General features: G+C 48.9%; 1 protein-coding gene and 1 non-coding gene across 3 annotated transcripts in view; both read right to left on the reverse strand.

Annotated features, from left to right (window-relative positions):
• Nucleotides 1-20086, reverse strand: part of LOC101023761 (cytochrome c oxidase assembly factor 8) — a 31143-nt gene that overhangs the window by 7126 nt on the left and 3931 nt on the right. The window contains exons 2-4 of one of the 2 annotated variants that reach the window (XR_001905139.2): nt 14865-15062; nt 12834-12897; nt 4169-4257 (exon numbers count right to left, since the gene is read on the reverse strand). Coding sequence is in view for 1 of the 2 variants with exons in the window: in XM_009212313.3 (XP_009210577.2) it covers nt 12834-12897; nt 14865-15062 (262 nt within the window). In the remaining variant the exon portion in view is untranslated. The remainder of the gene's footprint in view (nt 1-4168; nt 4258-12833; nt 12898-14864; nt 15063-20086) is intronic. The other variant, XM_009212313.3, reaches the window with a different exon arrangement.
• Nucleotides 18776-18917, reverse strand: LOC116276302. The gene has a single exon (XR_004185713.1). It is a non-coding gene; the product is annotated as a U4 spliceosomal RNA (small nuclear RNA).

Consider the following 20086-nt stretch of genomic DNA (forward strand, 5'->3'; position numbering starts at 1 on the left):
TTTTTGTATTTTTAGTAGAGACGGGTTTCTCCATGTTGGTCAGGCTGGTCTTGAACTCCCAACTTCAGGTGACCTACCCGCGTTGGCCTCCCAAGGTGCTGGGATTAGAGGCGTGAGCCACCTCGCCCAGCCAAGAGCTCTTTTATCTCAAAAACAAAAAGACAAATCATCCAATTTTATTTCGTATTTATTTATTATTTATTTGAAGACAGAGTCTTGCTCTGTCACCCAGGCTGGAGTGCAGTGGTGCGATCTCAGCTCACTGCAACCTCTGCCTCCTGGGGTTCAAGCGATTCTCCTGCCTCAGCCTCCTGAGTAGCTGGGATTACAGGTATGCACCACCACAACTGGCTAATTTTTGTATTTCTAGTAGAGACAGGGTTTCACCACATTGGTCAGACTGGTCTTGAACTCCTGACTTCATGATCTGCCCATCTCAGCCTCCCAAAGTGCTGGGATTACAGGCGTGAGCCACCGCACCTGGCCAAATCATCCACTTTTAAAATGGGCAAAGGATTTAAACAGGAATTTCTCCAAAGATGATACACAAGTAGCCAATAAGCACATGACGAGATGCTCAACACCATCGGAAAATCAGAAAGACAATGGCATGCCACGCCACGCCCACTGGGATAGCTGTTATTGAACACACAGACAATAACAAGTGTTGACAAGGATGTAGAGAAATTAGAACCCTCATACATTGCTGGTGGAAATGAAAACGTAGGTCAGGCCAGGCCACTCTGAAAAACAGCTTGGTAATTCCTGAGAAAGTTAAACGTAGGGTTCATTATCATAAGACCCATGTGGCATTATAGAGAGATATTTGGTCTTTGTCCCGTTTCTGACACAGAGCTCCTGAAACCTCAGAATCTCCTGAGTGATGAAGGGTGACAGGAGCTGCTCCTGCTCCAGTGGGGCAGCTCTGGTGAGCTCCTGTACAGCTTCGGGACGGGGGCTGGAAAGACCAAACCTTGACTGGAAGCTCAAAACTTTCCGTTTTGGGGAAAGGAGAGGGGATGGAGATTGAGCTAATTACCAATGGACAATGATTTAATCAATCATGCCTACTTAATGAGACCTCCATAAAAATCCCTAAACCATGGGGTTCAGAGAGCTTCCGGGCTACTGAACATATTGAGGTGCTGGGAAGAGGCCAGGCACAGTGGCTCATGCCTGTTATCCCAGTGCTTTGTGGGGCCGAGGGACGGTTGCTTGAGCCCAGGAGGCTGACCCTGCAGTGAGCCATGATCATGCCACTGCACTCAGCCTGGGCAAGAGAGTGAGACCCTGCTCAAACAAACAAACAAACAAACAAAGGTGCTGGGAGGATGGCATGCCCAGAGAGGGCACAGGGGCTCTGCATGCCCCCCATACCTCGCCCTGTGCATCTCTGCTATCTGGCTGTCCCTGAGTTGTATCCTTTATAAAAAACTGCTAAAAGTAAAGCACCTTTCTGAATGTTGTGATCCATTCTAGCAAATTATCAATCCTGTGGAGGGGGTCATAGTCTGATTTATAGCCTGTCAGTCAGAGGAACAAGTGGCCCAGGACTGGCAACTGGCAAAGGATTTAAACAGGAATTTCTCCAAAGAGAAAGACTGCCTCGGTGGAGGCAATCTTGTGGGACGGAATCTTTAACCTGTGGCATCAGACGTGAACTCCAAGTAGACAGTGTCAGAATGGAACTGAATTGCTGGACACCTATAGCTGGTGTTGAAGGGTTGGAGAAGTGGAATTAGAGAAGACACCAGGTATTTGGCCTCAGGAGGAAAAAAGACTCTTTTTCTTTTTGTTGAGATGGAGTCTCGCTCTGTCGTCCAGGCTGGAGTGCAGTGGCGCAAACTCGGCTCACTGCAACTTCTGCCTCCCAGGTTCAGGCAATTCTCCTGCCTCAGCCTCCTGTGTAGCTGGGATTACAGGCGCCCCCCACCATGCCTGGCTAATTTTTGTATTTTTAGTAGAGACGGGGTTTCATCATGCTGATTAGACTGGTCTCGAACTCCTGACCTCAGGTGATCCGCCTGCCTCAGCCTCCCAAAGTGTTGGGATTACAGGCATGAGCCACTGCGCCTGGCAACTTTTTTTTGAGACAGAGTCTCACTCTGTCTTCCAGGCTGGAGTGCACTGGCTCAATTTCGGCTCACTGCAACCTCCACCTCCCAGGTTCCAGCAATTCTCCTGCTTCAGCCTCCTGAGTAGCTGGGATTGCAGGTGCCCACCATCACGCCCAGCTACTTTTTTGTATTTTTAGTAGAGATGGGGTTTCACCCTGTTGGCCAGGCTGGTCTTGGACTCCTGACCTCAAGTGATCTGCCCACCTCGGCCACCCAAAGAGCTAGGATTACAGGCATGAGCCACTGCGCCAGGCCAAAAAGACTTAACTCAGCAATTCACCTGTAGCTATATACAGGATTATTCACAGTGGCATAATTCCTAATAGCCAAAGGGGAGAAATAATCCAAATGTTCATCAACTAATAAGTGGATAAACAAAACATGGTATAGAATATTATACAGTCATAAAAAAATCTCCAAAGTACTAATACATGATACAACATATATAAATCTTGAAAACATTATGAACTTAATTGAAAAAAGGCAGACACAAAAGACCACATATTGTATGTTTCCATTTATCTGGAAATGTTCACAATAGGCAAATCCAGAGATAGAAAGTGGGTTGCTGGGGTTAGGTGAGGCAGGAACTGAGACTGGCTGCTAATAGGTATGGGGTTTCTTTTTGAGGTGATGAAAATGTTCAGAATTAGTGATGTAGTTGTACAATCTTGTGACTACTAAAAGCCACGGAATTACACTTCAAAAGGGTGAATTTAGGCAGGGGACTAAAAGCCATGGAATTACAGTTCAAAAGGGTGAATTTAGACAAGGAGACTCCATCTCAAAAAAAAAAAAAAAAAGAAAAAGGCAGGGTGAATTTTATGGTATGTGAATTGTATATAAAGGTCAGTCACAGCCATAACTTATTTCTTCACAAGTGATTAAGACCCAGGCAGGTATCTATACCATGCACAATGAGTGATGTGTTTCGTCACGGCCACTCCAGTACTTCCTGCAGATTCTACGGAGGAACTGTGAGTCACTGCTACATGGGAATGAAATGTATCCTACTGTGAGCCACCGCTGCATGGGAATGAAACGTACCCTACTGTGAGCCACCGCTGCACGGGAATGAAATGTATCCTACTGTGAGTCACTGCAACTGGAATGAAATGTATCCTATTGTGAGCCACCGCTACACGGGAATGAAATGTATCCTAACTTGAATGCATCCTGGGTTAACAGCCTGCCCATTCCTGGGACAGGTCCTGGCCTGACTACTCCATTCCCGCGTGCTGGTGGGGCTGTTAACACATGAGGACCAGTGTGGCTTGCCTCTGTGGCACTCCCAGGGCGGTGGCCACGCTCAGGCTCACCCACATGCAAGAGAGGTAGAAAGGCCACAGGGCAGGACCCACAGCCCTATGAGTGGGCAGGGAGTGGCAGGGCTGACCTGAAGTAGGGTCCCCAGAGCAGCCCAGGGGCCAGTCTCATGCCCTCCAGCTATGGCTCAGGGACCAGGGAATGAAACCACATCCAGAGTGGCAGGTGCAGGAGGGGCACTCTGGCTTAGAAGCCCCAGTCCCCGAACAGGAAATGGGATCTCTTATAAGAGCGCTGGGCTCCGGCTCAGGGGCTCCTGCATCTCCAGCACTTCCCGTGCAGAGGCGCAGGGACCACGCTCGGCTTCCATCCGGGGTGCTCTCTAGCCTCCCTGGCAGCTGCTTCCCCTGAAGGTGCCACCTCCAGCAGAGTGCACACCATCCTGTGGCACAGCTGATGCTGATGCTCCGGTCCATGGGGGAGCGGGCAAGGGGGCCAAGGGCATGATTCCACCCTCCCTCCCATGGAGCGGGGAAGGTGTCCGGCAACCCCTTGATTCACACAGACAAAAACACTCAGACGGCACAAGCATGGCTTGCCCCTAGCCACGCAGCAGACAGAGGACAAGAGCCACGTCTCCTCTGGCCACTCGGACAGGTCTAGTGCCACCGGAATGAAGAGCAGTTTAAATCTACGGCCCTCTGCTCTGCTTTTCACCTCAGTGCCGCCACTTCCTATGTAATCTGGGGCTACTTCATTTTCTTCTGTGCCTCAGTTTACTCAACTGTGTAAGGGAGATGGCGGTAGCACAGCAGTCCCCTCCATCCATGGTTTTGCCTTCCATGGTTTCAGTTACCATGAGGTCAAGTGGGGTCTGAAAATATTAAATGGAAAATTCCAGAAATGAACAATTCATAAGTTTTGAACTGCATGCTGTTCTGAGCAGCGTGATGAAACCTCCCAATGTCCTGCTCCGACCCGCCCAGGAGGTGGCTCCTCCCTCTGTCCAGCACACTCATGGTGTAGACACTCCCCACTCTAAGTGAGTCACTCAGCAGCCGTCTTGGTGATCAGATCCACTGTCACCATACAGCAGTGCTTGTGTCCGAATAACCCTTATTTACTCGGTAATTGTTGCAAAGCACAAGATTTGAGATACTGGCATATTGTTATACTTGTTTTATTAGTTATCATTCCTAGTCTCTCGTTGTGCCTAATTTATAAATTAAACTTTATCATAGCTATAAATGAAAACTTGTCCCTTGGTATCAATAGGAGATTGGTTCCAGAACTACTACAGATGCCAACATTTCAGGATGAGCTAATCTTTTATATAAAATGGTATAATAGGTTGGGTGCGGTGGCTCACGCCTGTAATCCCAGCACTTTGGGAGGCCAAGGCAGGAGGATCACAAGGTCAGGAGATCAAGACCATCCCGGCTAACATGGTAAAACCCCGTCTGTACTAAAAATACAAAAAATTATCCAGGCTTGATGGCGGGCACCTGTAGTCCCAGCTACTTGGGAGGCTGAAGCAGGAGAATGGTGTTAACCCGGGAGGGGGAGCTTGCAGTGAGCCGAGATCATGCCACTGCACTCCAGCCTGGGTGACAGAGCAAGATTCTGTCTCAGGAAAAAAAAAAAATTAGCTGGGTGGGGTGGCACTTGCCTGTAATCCCAGCTACTCAGGAGGCTGAGGCAGGAGAATCCCTTGAACCCAGGCGGCGGAGGTTGCGGTGAGCCGAGATCGCGTTACTGCACTCCAGTCTGGGCAACAAGAATGTAACTCCGTCTCAAAAAAACAAAAAACAAAACGGGCCGGGTGTAGTGGCTCACACCTGTAATCCCAGTACTCTGCTGAGGTGGGTGGATCCAAGGTCAAGAGATTGAGACCATCCTGGCCAACAAGAGAAACCTCATCTCTACTAAAAATACAAAAAAAATTAGCTTGGTGTGGTAGCACACACCTGTAGTCCCAGCTACTCGGGAGGCTGAGGCAGGAGGATTGCTTGAACCCAGGAGGCGGAGGTTGCAGTGAGAGATAGGGCCACTGCACTCCACTCTGGCAACAGAGCGAAACTCCGCTTCAAAAAACAACAAAAAAACAAAAAAAACAAAAATTAGCTGGGTGCAGTGGTGGACATCTGTAGTCCTCGCTATTTGGGAGGCTGAGGCAGGAGAATTGCTTGAACCCAGAGGTGGAGCTTATAGTGAGCCAAGATTGCACCACTGCACCCCAGTCTGGGTGACAGATCGATACTCCATCTCGAATAAAATAAAATAAAATAAAATAAAATATTATAATGGTGTGATAAACCTGGGCAACACAGTGAGAAAAAAATTCTACAAAAAAAAATTTTTAATTAGCAAGGCATGGTGGCGTGTGCCTGCAGTCCCAGCTACTTGGGAGGCTGAGGCAGGAGGATGGCTTGAACCTGGGAGGTTGAAGCTCCAGCAGGCCATGATTGCGCCACTGCACTCCAGCCTGAGTGGCAGAGCAAGGCCTTGTCTCTAAATATTTGCAAAAAACCTACTTGCATTCTCCTATATCCTTTGAGTCATCTCTAGATTACTTGTGATACCTAATACAACGTAAATGCTGTATGAACAGCTGTCATACTGTACTTTTTTTTTTTTTTTGAGACATACTCTTGCTCTGTTGCCCAGGCTAGAGTGCAGTGGCACGACCTCGGCTCACTGCAGCCTCCACCTCCTAGGTTCAAATGATTCTCCTGCCTCAACCTCCCAAGTAGCTGGGATTACAGGCATGCACCACGATGCCCAGCTAATTTTTGTATCTTTAGTATAGACAGGGTTTCACCATGTTGGCCAGGCTGGTCTCGAACTCCTGACCTCACGTGATCTGCCTGCCTCAGCCTCCCAAAGTGCTAGGATTACAGGCGTGAGCCACCGCGCCTGGCCATTATGCTGTACCTCTAAATGTTTCTATTTTTGGCCGTGCATGGTGGCTCACGCCTGTAATCCCAGAACTTTGGGAGGCTGAGGCGGGCAGATCATCTGAGGTCAGGGGTTTGAGACCAGCCTGGCCAACATGGTGAAACCACATCTCTACTAAAAATACAAAAGTTAGTCAGGTGTGGTGGTGTGCGCCTGTAGTCCCAGCTACTCAGAAGGCTGAGGCAAGAGAATCGCTTGAACCGGGAGGCAGAGTTTATAGGGAGCCGAGATCTTGCCACTGCACTCCAGCCTGGGCGACACAGTGAGACTCCGTCTAAAAAAAAAAGGTATTTTTTATTTTCAATATTTTATTGTTTATGTTTATTGTTTTCAATATTTTCAATCCATGGTTGGTTGAACTGAGGATGTAGGGGAGGGACAACTGTGTAGGGAAAAACACAGTGTACACACAGGGCTTGGTACTAGCCCCAGTCTCAGGCATTCACTGGGGGTCTTGGAATGTATCCCTCGGATAAAGAGGGCCTACTCTGTCTCATATGTTACTGTTAATACACATACAGGGCACTCAAAACTGTCCGTACTCAGAGGTTGAGGCAGGAAAACTGCTTGAGGCCAGCCTGGGCAACACAGCGAGACCTCATCTGGGATGGACAGAGGCCAAGACCATCCCCACCTGGCTGTGTGGCCCCAGAGCTGTGACTTACCTCCATCTCAGCATCTTCCCCTCCAGTGTGTGATGGCAACCGCACACCTCATGAGGTTGCACTCCGTCAGTGTGGCAGGAGGGGCGGGGCTGGCACAGAAGTGCTTGCTGGTGGTCGCTGCTGTTAGGGTGACCACAGGACTACCCCGCAGGCAGGGGAACCAGCTGCTGCCACCTGACTCCATTGACACAGGTTCCTTGCACTTGGCTCAAACACCCCTAGGCCAAGGCTCAGCAGGCAGCAGAAGCGCTGTAATGTCTGCTAAGCAGGGCATGGTCCACACTGCAGCACTGCAGCTTGTTACCAAACATACCACTAAGTCCAGGGAAAGAGGCAGAACACCAAATTCACCACACTTACCGAAAACCGAGTGGGTGTTTCATAAATACTCAGGATACTGACTTAAACTAAACCCATTTTGATGGTACACTTCCTGCCACTGCATAAACACTCTGAGAATTAAATACATTAGAGAAATTCTCCCACAATACTGCCTGCCTTACAAATGAGATTTAATTTTGAGACCGGCAGAACTGAAATCACAGTATTCTGTTGCTTGCACTTTAAATTCAATCACTCGTTTTTCTGCACTGCTGCAGAATATTCCAGTGAAGGCCAGTGAGTGGGTAGGCCACCACAGCCTTATCTGTTCTGCTAGTACTGGACATTTCCATTCTTCCCATTCTTCTGCAATGAAAGATCCTGCTGCAAAGAACACACAGCTGAACTCTTCCCATGTTTCCCCACATGAATTTTTGTTGTTGCTGTTGGAGACGGTCTGGCTCTGCCACTCAGGCTGGAGTGCAGTGACACAATCTTGGCTCACTGCAGCCTCCACCTCCTGGGCTCAAGCAATCCTCCCACCTCAGCTTTCCGAGTAGCTGGGACTACAGACACATACTGCCAAACTTGCAAACTTGGCTGTTTTTTATTTTTTTTTTGAGATGGAGTTTCACTCTTGTTGCCCAGGCTGGCGTGCAATGGTGCGATCTCGGCTCACTACCACCTCTGCCTCCAGGGTTCAAGTGATTCTTCTGCCTCAGCCTCCTGAGTAGCTGGGATTACAGGCATGCACCACCACGCCTGGCTAATTTTCTTTCTTTTTTTTTTTTTTTAAGACGGAGTCTCACTCTGTAGCCCAGGCTGGAGTACAGTGGCGTGACCTCAGCTCACTGCAAGCTCCGCCTCCCAGGTTCACGCCATTCTCCCGCCTCAGCCTCCAGAGTAGCTGGGACTACAGGCGCCCGCCACCGTGCCTGGCTAATTTTTTGTATTTTTAGTAGAGATGGGGTTTCACCATGCTGATCAGGCTGGTCTCGAACTCCTGACCTCGTGATCCACCCACCTTGACCTCCCAAAGCGCTGGGATTACAGACATGAGCCACTGCGCCCGGCCTAATTTTATATTTTCAGTAGAGAGGGGATTTCTTCATGTTAGTCAGGCTGTTCTCGAACTCCTGACCTCAGGCGATCCACCCGCCTCGGCCTCCCAAAGTGCTGGGATTACAGGCGTGAGCCACTGCGCCTGGCCTTAATTATTTTTATTTTTAAATTTTTTGTAGACACAGGGTTTCACCATGTTGCCCAGGCTGGTCTCAAACTCCTGGGCTCAAGTGATCCACCCACCACAGCCTCCCAAAGTGGTGAGATTACAGGTGTGAGTTACCAAGCCTGGCTGTCCACATGAATTCTTACAGAAGATTCATGAGCATCATTTTCCTGCTTCCTGGGATATGTGTAGTATGTTTAGCTAAATCCTTCTGGAAAAGGGACTGAGGATTTGCTACTGCCATCCACCTTTGATGTAACTCCACCAGCACTGAGTCTCAAGACTGAAAACATTCCCCCATGAATTGAGTAAGCATGAAATGATGACTTCTTGTTGAATATGCACTGTAGGCTGGGCGCAATGGCGCATGCCTATAATCCCACCACTTTGGGAGGCTGAGATGAGTGGATCACTTGAGGTCAGGAGTTCGAGTCCAGCCTGGTCAACATCGTGAAACCCTGTCTCTACAAAACACACACATGAAAAAATTAGCCAGGTGTGGTGGTGGGTGCCTGTAATCCCAGCTACTTGAGAGGCTGAGGCAGGAGAATCACTGAAACCCGGGAGGCGGAGACTGCAGTGAGCCGAGATCATGCCACTGCACTCCAGCCTGGTGACAGAGCGAGACTTCATCTCAAAAAAATAAACCAATATGCCTTGTAAAATTTAGAGTTTGAGCAATTTTTTCTTCTTGTAGTCACGTTACTTGTCTATAAATGTGTGTTATTTCTGCAAATTTGTGGCAGGTTTTCCTGAAGTCCAAATTGCCCACGTCGTCTTTGCTGCCAGCACTTGCCCTTCCTCACATTTCCGGGACACTGATCCCTGTGTCTGCCCAGCCCTCTGATCCTTTGCCAGCAGGCCTGCTCTTTTGCCTGCTTCCTCCCGTCTCCATGGCAGCAGCCAGGCTCTCTGCACAAGCCCCACCTCCGCCTCAGCTAATCCGGCACCTTCCAACTGGGCTGGTGCCAGCCTGGGGAAAGGCAGCCGCCTCAGCTGACTGCTTCCTTGAACTCAGGAGGGATAAACAAGGAGGCAGAGAAAGCCAGTTTATAGCATGAGAAAGGTAAAGCAGTGGCCTAGGAGAAAAGTTTAAACACGAGGAAGAAATTGCTCTGGTCTTAGCGTCTGAGCACAGGCCATGAGTGGGGCCAGCTCCATCCTCCCCTGGGTACTGAGCCACCCCCACATCTGCTCAGCAAACTCTCCTGTCCAGAAAGGTGGATCAAAAGGAGTCTCAACACAGATGTTTTCAGCTTTTATGTTCTTGAATATCTCTATCTTGACGCTCAAGCTCAGGAGGGTATCATTCCTCCAGATAATAGAGAGTCTGTTATCTCCTATTAGATGCTCTACAGCTAGGAACTATGTATCTAACTCTTTAATCCATAAATAATCGACTTACATTTTTTTTATTTTTTTGAGATAGAGACTCGCTCTGTCACCCAGGCTGGAGTACAGAGCGGCGCGATCTTGGCTCACTACAACCTCTGCCTCCTGGGTTCAAGTGATTCTCCTGCCTCAGTCTCTTGAGTAGCTGGGATTACAGGCGCCTGCCACCACAACCGGCTAATTTTTGTATTTTTAGTAGAGACGGGGTTTCACCATGTTGATCAGGCTGGTCTCGAACTCCTGACCTTGCGATCCACCCACCTCGGCCTCCCCAAGTGCTGGGATTACAGGTGTGAACCACCACGCCTGGCCTGACTTTTAATAATTAACTTTTTGGCCGGGCACGGTGGCTCAGGCTTGTAATCCCAGCACTTTGGGAGGCCGAGGTGGGTGGACTACTTGAGCTCAGGAATTTGAGACCACCCTGGGCAAAATGGCAAAACTCCGTCCCTACAAAAAACATAAAAATTAGCCAGGTGTGGTGCTGGCGTGCACCTGTAGTCCTAGGTACTTGGGAGGCTGAAGTGGGAGGATCACTTGAGTCTACGAGGTCAAGGCTGTAGTGAGCCCAGATGGTGCCACTGCATTCCAGCCTGGGGGACAGGGTGAGACCCTGTCTCAAAAAAAAGAAAAAAAAAATTAATAATAATTAACATTTTGACCCACTGGAACATATTTGTATTGCAGGGAGAACGAATCTAAATTTGTTCTTTTGGGCCAAAGGTTTCTCCAACATCATGTATTCAACAAAGCTCCCCCTCTCTTGGCTCTTGGGGACCTACATCCTCACGCATTGGTGCAACTGTGTACAAGACGTGCTCTGGCCCAAGGTGACACGCCTGCTGCCCCACTCCCACTGCAGGCACTGCGGCCTGCTAACTTTCAACAGCTGCCAGAGCAGGCAGCTCCCTGCATGCTTCCCTTCCTTAACACATCCTGTCCTATTACCAAATTCATTTTCAAACCTAATTTTTTTTTTTTTTTTTTTTTTGAGACGGAGTCTCGAGCTGTCGCCCAGGCTGGAGTGCAGTGGCGCGATCTCGGCTCACTGCAAGCTCCGCCTCCCGGGTTCACGCCATTCTCCTGCCTCAGCCTCCTGAGTAGCTGGGACTACAGGCGCCCACCACCGCGCCCGGCTAATTTTTTGTATTTTTAGTAGAGACAGGGTTTCACTGTGGTCTCGATCTCCTGACCTTGTGATCCGCCCGCCTCGGCCTCCCAAAGTGCTGGGATTACAGGCGTGAGCCACCGCGCCCGGCCTTCAAACCTAATTTAAGGCCAGCCTTTCAATACTCAGCAGAGCCATCAACAGGATTCTGGGACCTTAGTAAGAATCAAAACAACTCCCGTCTGTCAGGACAGTGGTTGTCTCCAAAGCACTTCCAAGGTATGAGCCGACCTAGTCCTACCTGATACGATGACAGACCTACGGACATGGCACGGCACATGTGGTGCGCACATGCACACACGCACGCACACACACGCGCACACACACGCACACGCGCCCACACACACATGCGCACACACCTGCACACACGCGCACACACATGCGCGCACACACACGCACGCACATGCACACACGCACACGCGCACACACGCGCGCGCACACACACGCACACCAGGTCAGCATGGAATTCGTTGACAGCCATGGAGCGCGGTGAGGCCCAGGAGGCTTTGCAATCCGACTCCCGAGGTGAGAATCCAGGCCACACCACATTCTCACTGTGTAATTTTGGGGAAGCCTCAGGTTGCTCTTCTATAAAATGGTAAAGATAACAGTATCGGCCTGGCGCGGTGGCTCAAGCCTGTAATCCCAGCACTTTGGGAGGCCGAGACGGGCGGATCACAAGGTCAGGAGATCGAGACCATCCTGGCTAAGCCGGTGAAACCCCGTCTCTACTAAAAAATACAAAAAACTAGCCGGGCGTGGTGGCGGGCACCTGTAATCCCAGCTACTGGGGAGGCTGAGGCAGGAGAATGGCGTAAACCCGGGAGGCGGAGCTTGCAGTGAGCTGAGATCCGGCCACTGCACTCCAGCCTGGGCGACAGAGTGAGACTCCGTCTCAAAAAAAAAAAAAAAACACAGTATCTACTTCACTGGGTCACTGTGGGAAATGCAACAGGTGATATATGCACAGGACTTGCACAGTGTCCAGCACAGGACCTGAAACTGTGAGTGCTCATTCTCATGCTTACTGTTGGATGCAGCATCTGCTCCAACTCTGCCCTGCAAGGCCCCACCTCTCCAGGGCCTGCAAGACCCCACCTCTCCAGCAGCCAGCAAACAGCAACAGAGGTCCTGGCACAGGGGAGACTCAAGCTCCCAGCCCTTTACTCTAAATGAATCAGGTGAGGTAAAGGATTAGTAGGAATGGCACTTTAGCCCAATGACAGACCTGGCTTTTAGGGTCGATGATTTTGGATTTTCTATCAGAACAACATTTTGGCAGCAGACATCTGTTTAACAAATGGCATGAGATGTCACTCAGGCCTAACATCAACACCAAGAGAAAATAAGGAAAGGCTATTTTGAGCACTGAACTGAGATCAGGGATCAGAAGAGAAGCTGGTTTGGAGAGGGAGAAGTTGCAAAGGCTGAGACCTCAGGATGGAAATCAAAGGTCAGAAGGTGGTCATCCATCATAACCACCTAAACTCCTGAGAGAGAAGAGGGAGCTAGAGATTGGAGAGCCATGCTTGGGAACTGGGTGTGCAAAAGAACCTGGACAGAGGTGTGCTGAGCACTGCCCCAAAGCAGGCCAAGAACTGCCCTGAACTTCCCCACTTCTCTCACTGCCCTTGCTTTACCTTCTCATGGACTTGTTCAAACCCAAACAAAGAAAGCAAGACAAAACAAAACAAAAAAACCCAAACAAATGCACTAACCTGATTCAGTTCTCAGGCCCAGGCCTTTAGTTTTTAGTCTCGAGTGAATAAATTCTTCTTTTTCCTAAAAAAAAAAAAAAAAAAAAAAAGGCTCTCAGAACTCTTTTCTTTGGCAAGAGCACAGCTCACAGCGTCCTGGAGAAGCACAGACGTGGACTTTCTGAGAAGCAGGTGACCCATCTCAAAGCTCATTTAAAACCCTCTGAATGTGGTTAAAAGTTTTGTGTTTGTAATAGGATTTGAAAAGATGTTCGATAAACTTGGGAGACACTGTTTATAAATCCACAGAATAGGTCAGGTGCAGTGGCTCACACCTGTAACGCCAGCACTTTGGGAGGACAAGGTGGGTGGATCACCTGAGATCAGCAGTTCCAGACCAGCCTGGCCAACATGGAGAAACCCCGTCTCTACTAAAAGTACAAAAATTAGCCAGGTATGATGGTGGGCACCTGTAATCCCAGCTACTCAGGAGGCTGAGGCAGGAGAACTGCTTGAACCTGGGAGGCAGAGGTTGCAGTGAGCCGATACCATGCCACTGCACTCCAGCCTGGACAACAGAGTGAGACTCTGTCTCAAAAAAAAAAAAAAAATCCACAGAATAGGATAAATACATCCCACCTGACACAGCTCATTCAAATGGCAAATCAAAGTTTAAATGTGGCCGGGTGCGGTGGCTCACGCCTGGAATCCCAGCACTTTGAGAGGCCAAGGCAGGCGGATCACCTGAAGGTCAGGAGTTCAAGACCAGCCTGGCCAACGCGGTGAAACCCCATTTCTACTAAAAATACAAAAATTAGCCGGGTGTGGTGGCGAGCGTGTAATCCCAGCTACTTGGAAAGCTGAGGCAGGAGAATCATTTGAACCAGGGAGGTGGAGATTGCGGTGAGCCGAGATCACACCATTGCACTCCAGCCTGGGCAACAGGAGTGAAACTCCATCTCAGGAAAAGAAAAAAAAAAAAGTTTAAATGTTTTTCTTCTGGTTTAGACTATTTATGCTTTTTTCATACTTTTTTCTTACACAGTTTATTTATAAGTATCTTGTTAAGAATTTTGAATTCTCGGCTGGGCACGGTGGCTCACGCCTGTAATCCCAACACTTTTGGAGGCTGAGGTGGGTGGATCACAAGGTCAGGAGATCAAGACCATCCTGGCCAACATGGTGAAACCCGGTCTCCACTAAAAATACAAAAATTAGCTGGGCATGGTGGCGTGTGCCTGTAATCCTAGCTATTTGGGAGGCTGAGGCAGGAGAATCACCTGAATCTGGGAGATAGAGAGTGCAGTAAGCTGAGATCATATCACTGCATTCCAGCCTGGTGACAGAGTGAAACTTCGTCTCAAAAAAAAAAAAAAAAAAAAACCCAACAACAACAAAAAAAAGTTTTTGAATTTTCAGGAAGAATTCAACACATCACAAAAACTGGTTTTCTTTTTTTTTGAGTCAGGGTTTCACTCCTGTCACCCAGACTGGCGTGTAACGGTGCGATCTCGGCTCATTGCAACCTCCGCCTCCCAGGTTCAAGCAATTCTTGTGCCTCAGCCTCCCAAGTCACAGGGATCACAGGCATGTGCCACCACACCTGGCTCATTTTTATATTTTTAGTAGAGATTAGGTTTCGCTACGTTGGCCAGGCTGCTCTCAAACTCCTGGCTTCAAGTGATCTGCCCATCTCAGCCTCCCAAAGTGTTGGGACTGCAGAGCCACCATGCCCCACCTAAAAAAAACTGGTATTCTCATAAAGATAAACACACACACATATGTGTGTAAAACACATACTTCCAGTTCTGGCTCTGCTGCTCACACATTGCTTCCTTCAAAGTCTCAAGATCTGTGGTTCTACGAATGAGCGTCTCTTATATACGGTTACATATTAGTTTTTAAAATTATATGCGTATATATACACACATCCACGCATACATACAGTGTGGGGGAGGGACTGAGACAAATCGCAAAGCAAATACTAAATATCTAGCACCCTCAAGTGGCCAACTGTGTTGTTTCTCATTCCGATCTAACACTGAAACTTACCTTACTAAAAGTCAAATTCTGGTTTGCCCAGAACTGTTGATTCCATTCTTGTGTCTCTTGTCTTAATTTTCTAAGCTTTTGTTCCGATGGCGATTCATTTTCAGGTATGTAAAAGTGAACAGGTCGAAGGTTTGAATATTTGTCTGGGGGTCCTATCCAGTCATGGCAAGACTTTCTTGGAGGGCAGAATCTTGACACCTTTAATGAAGTAAATTGGATTAACATATGACAAAACGAGCATCTAGTATTATAAAATGCACAATCTGGATTTATTTATTTATTTAGAGACGAGTCTTGCTCTGTCGCCAGGCTGGAGTGCAGTGGCGTGATCTCGGCCACTCCCAATCCTCCCAAAGTGGTGGATTACAACAGGGATCCACCACACAGGGCCTAGTTTCTGGTTTAAATAGTAACAGCCCTTTCCCAAAACTCAACCACCTTTGCTAAGCTTTCTGAAGCTAATGTGAGACCCCACCAGGCTAGGAAGAGGTGAGGAGTCTGAATTCGGGTAAGGTGCCAGCCGTCATTCCAGAGGTTACAAGACTGCAACTTCTCCAATTACTCCTGCATCTCTATTGCAGAACCTAAGATTGGTCTTTTGAGGTATCTTTTCAGGTGTTTTGCAAGTCCAAAGTGATGGCTCCTCCTGGACCCGCCCAGAAGCCACTCGGCAGGCAGGAGGATGATTCTCACACCCCTGTGATTGCGCCCTGACCAATCGGCAGCAAGCACCCACTGCCCAGCCACCGCCACCCCTTACTCCAAACTATTTTAGAAAAACTCTAGCCCCCAAATGCGTGGAGAGACTGGTTGGAGTAATAACTCTTCCATGTAGCATGGCTGGCCTCACATCAATTAAACTCTTTCTTTTTTTTTCTTTTTTTTGAGACGGAGTCTTGCTCTGTCACCCAGGCTGGAGTGCAGTGGTGTGATCTTGGCTCACTGCAACCTCCACCTCCCGGGTTGAAGCGATTCTCTTGCCTCAGCCTCCCGAGTAGCTGGGATTCCAGGCACGCGCCACCAGGCCCAGCTAATTTTTGTATTTTTAGTAGAGATGGGGTTTCATCATGTTGACCAGGCTGGTCTTGAACTCCTGACCTCAGGTGATCTGCCCGCCTTGGCCTCCCGAAGTGTTGGGATTACAGGCATGAGCCACCGTGCCCGGTCCTAAACTCTTTCTTTACTGCAATGCCATGGTCTCCGTGAACTGATTTTGTTTGTGCAATGGGCAGGAAGAACTGTCAGGGAGTGACAGTGGGAGAACCCGCTATTCAAGACCTGAAACTATACTGCTCATCGTCAGGGTTAAAATGTACTGATTTGATGATGGATCAATTTAGGAATCCTTTTTAGAAAGTAAAGGCAGGATTGCAATACAGACCTTCAACATTTTACCCATCAGTCTAAAAACTATATACAGGCTGGGCACAGTGGCTCACGCCTGTAATCCCAGCACTTTGGGAGGCCAAGGCAGGCGGATCAAGAGGTCAGGAGATCAAGACCATCCTGGCTAACACAGTGAAACCCCAAACCCTGTCTCCAACAAAAAAAATTAGCAGGGCGTGGTGGCAGGTGACTGTAGTCCCAGCTACTTGGGAGGCTGAGGCAGGAGAATAGCTTGAACCTGGGAAGCGGAGGTTGCAGTGAACCGAGATGGCGCCACCGTACTCCAGCCTGGGTTACAGAGACTTCGTCTCAAAAACAAAAACAAAAAAAACAAAACTGTATACAATCACCAAATTTCCCATTAAAACAATAAAGCCTACATTTCCACAAAAGATTATTTTTTCTTTTTTTTCTTTACCATACATTCAGACAATGTTCATGGGCTTCTCCCCCAAGTCTTTGCATTTGTGGTATTTGGCTGTTGGTAGAAACTAACGTGAGTCTCACAAAAGGGATGGCACCAGGGTCCACCCCCTAGACTGTGGCCCAGGACAGCGACTCCTTCCCTCCTCCAAGCTGACCGGGGTGTCTGCAGCTCAGCGGGTTTCATGCTAACGGTGCATGACCACTGTCCAGGCCTGCGCCCGCTCTTTTCTGCTCACAGGCTCCCCATCAGGAAGTGTTTACAGGAGCCACCTAACAATTAGCTGCTTTTTCTAGCTGCCCACATATCACAAAGCAAGCTCAGAGAGGTGTCAGCAGCGTTCAGTTACTTTTCCATATTTATCTTCTAGTTATCACTCACATAAACTGCTTTACAATAAAGCTGGCGTACCAATATTTTCAAATCATTGTTTGCTATTATGTGAGAGATGTTATCTTCCTTTGTACTTCCCTATAACCACATGTTTCTGCCTTTATTCACTGAGGAGCTGCTATTTAAAAGGGAGGAGAAGCAGCTTGGGGGAGGAAAATGTCCTTTGGTAAGAGGAAGAGCCCTTTGCAGTGCGAGTAATTACCATAATTGCTAGTTTCCACAGTACAAGCCTATGATTCATGGTGTCCCATTGGCTATGCTGGGAGGCTCTTCTACCCGGCCCTCGTGTCTGCCAGGGGGGGGGGGGCACGCTAGACCCTCACAGTTTCCTGAGAAGCAGCCTCAGTTCTGCCCTCCTCACAGTGAGGCACATGTGCATTCCTGCTGGTCAGGCCGAATCTGCATCTTTGGGTCTGGGAGGGGAGTTAACCTTCCAGTTCTTGTGAAAATCTTTTTTCTGCCAGGCGCAGTGGCTCAGGCCGTAATCCCAGCATTTTGGGAAGCAGAGGCAGGTAGATCATTTGAGGTCAGGAGTTCGAGACCAGCCTGGCCAACAGGGTGAAACCCCGTCTCTACTAAAAACACCAAAAAATAAGCCGGGCCTGGTGGTGTGCACCTGTAATCCCAGCTACTTGGGAGGCTGAGGCACAAGAATTGCTTGAACCCGGGAGGTGGAGGTTGCAGTGAACCAAGACCATGTCACTGCACTTCAGCTTGGGTGACAGAGTGAGACCCTGTCTCACACACACACACACACTATACATATATATACACACATACATATATCCTTTCTTCTTAACTGTATATTGGCAGGCTGGACACCCCACACCAGGCTTCTCTGTGCCAGCTCTGCAGGCCAGACCTTGCTCTCCAGCTCCCTCTGCTTTTATTAAGCTCCTGAGTACCCAAGGAGCACTCCCACCCCAGCCTCTCTCCCTCCAGAAGCCAAGATTTGGAAGGGGAGACACTGAGATGGTTCCCCTGCACCCTATTCCTGGAAGTGCCCATACATGACACAAAGCTACCATGGGGAAACCGCCAGGGAATAATGAAGAGAAAATGTTAGCAAGTTCCTAGCATTCTTGCTTCCCGTTCTAATTCTCAGTTCTATAAAGGCTTTGAGTTCCCATCTGAGAAGCAGTCAGGAACTTCCATATTTACTGAGGGTTAGGGTCCCCACTCCCCTGTTCTACACAGATGCTAGATAAATCCACAAACCCGATCCAGCAGTATAGAAGAAGGATAATCCACCAGAATGGCAAACACTAGAAAGTCAATGAAAACGGTCTCCTAATTTCAGGAATGCCAATGACACGGGAGAGCTATCCAGGCTGGAACACTTTCACCCTACACTGGAGTGACCACAGCAGGAAGCCACCCCTGCTGCAAACACACGTTAACTATTTTTATTATCTTTAAGGCCCTACTCAACCATCTCTTTCCCACCACCAACAGACACAAGGCCTGCACCTCAGTATTGTCTAAAAATGATGAGACAATTTGTCTAAAGATTGTCTTTAGACATTCTTTATGTCTTTAGACATTGTCTAAGGATGATTATTTGTGGGCTGGGCTTGATGGTTTACACTTGTAATCCCAGCACCTTGGGAAGCCGAGGCAGGTGGATTGTTTGAGCTCAGGAGTTCGAGGCCAGCCTGGGCAACAAAGTGAGACCCCATCTCTATAAAAAAAAATTTTTTTTTCGGTCTCTGTACAGAGACTGTCAAACATTGCCAATGCCGACTATATTGCAAGTCATCATGGCAGGGTATTGGGAAAAGTGTTCAATTAGCGATACATCACACCTCGGATAAATCTCATTGGCTGCAACACTGCTGCTGTGCAAAGCTACATCACACCTCGGATAAATCTCATTGGCTGCAACACTGCTGCTGTGCAAAGCTACAAATTTTTTTTTTTTTTTTGAGACGGAGTCTCGCACTGTTGGCCAGGCTGGAGTGCAGTGGTGTGTTCTCGGCTCACTGCAGCCTCTGCCTCCCGGGTTCAAGCAATTCTCCTGCCTCAGCCTCCCGAGTAGCTGGGATTACAGGCATGTACCACCACGCCCAGCTAATTTTTATATTTTTAGTAGAGATGGGGTTTCACCATGTTGGCCAGGCTGGTCTTGAATTCCTGACCTCAGATGATCCACCCTCCTTGGCCTCCCAAAGTGCTGAGATTACAGGCATGAGCCACCGCGCCCTGCCAAAAAAATTTTTTTTTTTTTTTTTTGAGACGGAGTCTCACGCTGTCGCCCAGGTTGGACTGCAGTGGTGCGAACTCGGCTCACTGCAAGCTCCGCCTCCTGGGTTCACGCCATTCTCCTGCCTCAGCCTCCTGAGTAGCTGGGACTACAGGCGCCCGCCACCGCGCCCGGCTAATTTTTTGTATTTTTAGTAGAGACGGGGTTTCACTGTGGTCTCGATCTCCTGACCTTGTGATCCGCCCGCCTCGGCCTCCCAAAGTGCTGGGATTACAGGCGTGAGCCACCGCGCCCGGCCAAAAAAATTTTTAAAAATCAGCCAGGCGTGGTGGCACGTGCCTGTAGCCCCAGCTACTAAAGAGGCTGAGGCAGGAAGATTACTTGAGCCAGTGAGGTTGAGGCTGTGGTAAGCTGTGTTTGTGCCACTGCTCACTCCAGCCTGGGCAACAGAGCAAGACCTTATCTCCAAAAAAGGGAAAAAGATCATTATCTGTGGGCTTGTTCCAGCCCTCCTCCTCTCAGAAGTTATGTGCCCAGCAGGCAGGCCCAGGGTGGTGCTCCCCTGGGAACCACCCTGCCTGGAGCTGCAAACAATTAACTTCCAACAGATTCCCAAAATGGGCATAGCAGATTCAGCTTTTCTCCACAAGCATCAACCTGTCTGTACCTGCGCCACCATGCAAAGGACAAGCACCGCTCTAGGCACCAGGGAGGCATGTGTTAGCATGCAGAGCTCTTGCCTGGAGAGCCATCTGTGCATGTGTGAAAAGAGGCACACACATTCATTTCTGTATCACTGGCACCTCGTGAAGAACC

This window comes from Papio anubis, chromosome 7, assembly GCF_008728515.1.
Source record: "Papio anubis isolate 15944 chromosome 7, Panubis1.0, whole genome shotgun sequence".
Taxonomy (NCBI): Eukaryota; Metazoa; Chordata; class Mammalia; order Primates; family Cercopithecidae; genus Papio; species Papio anubis.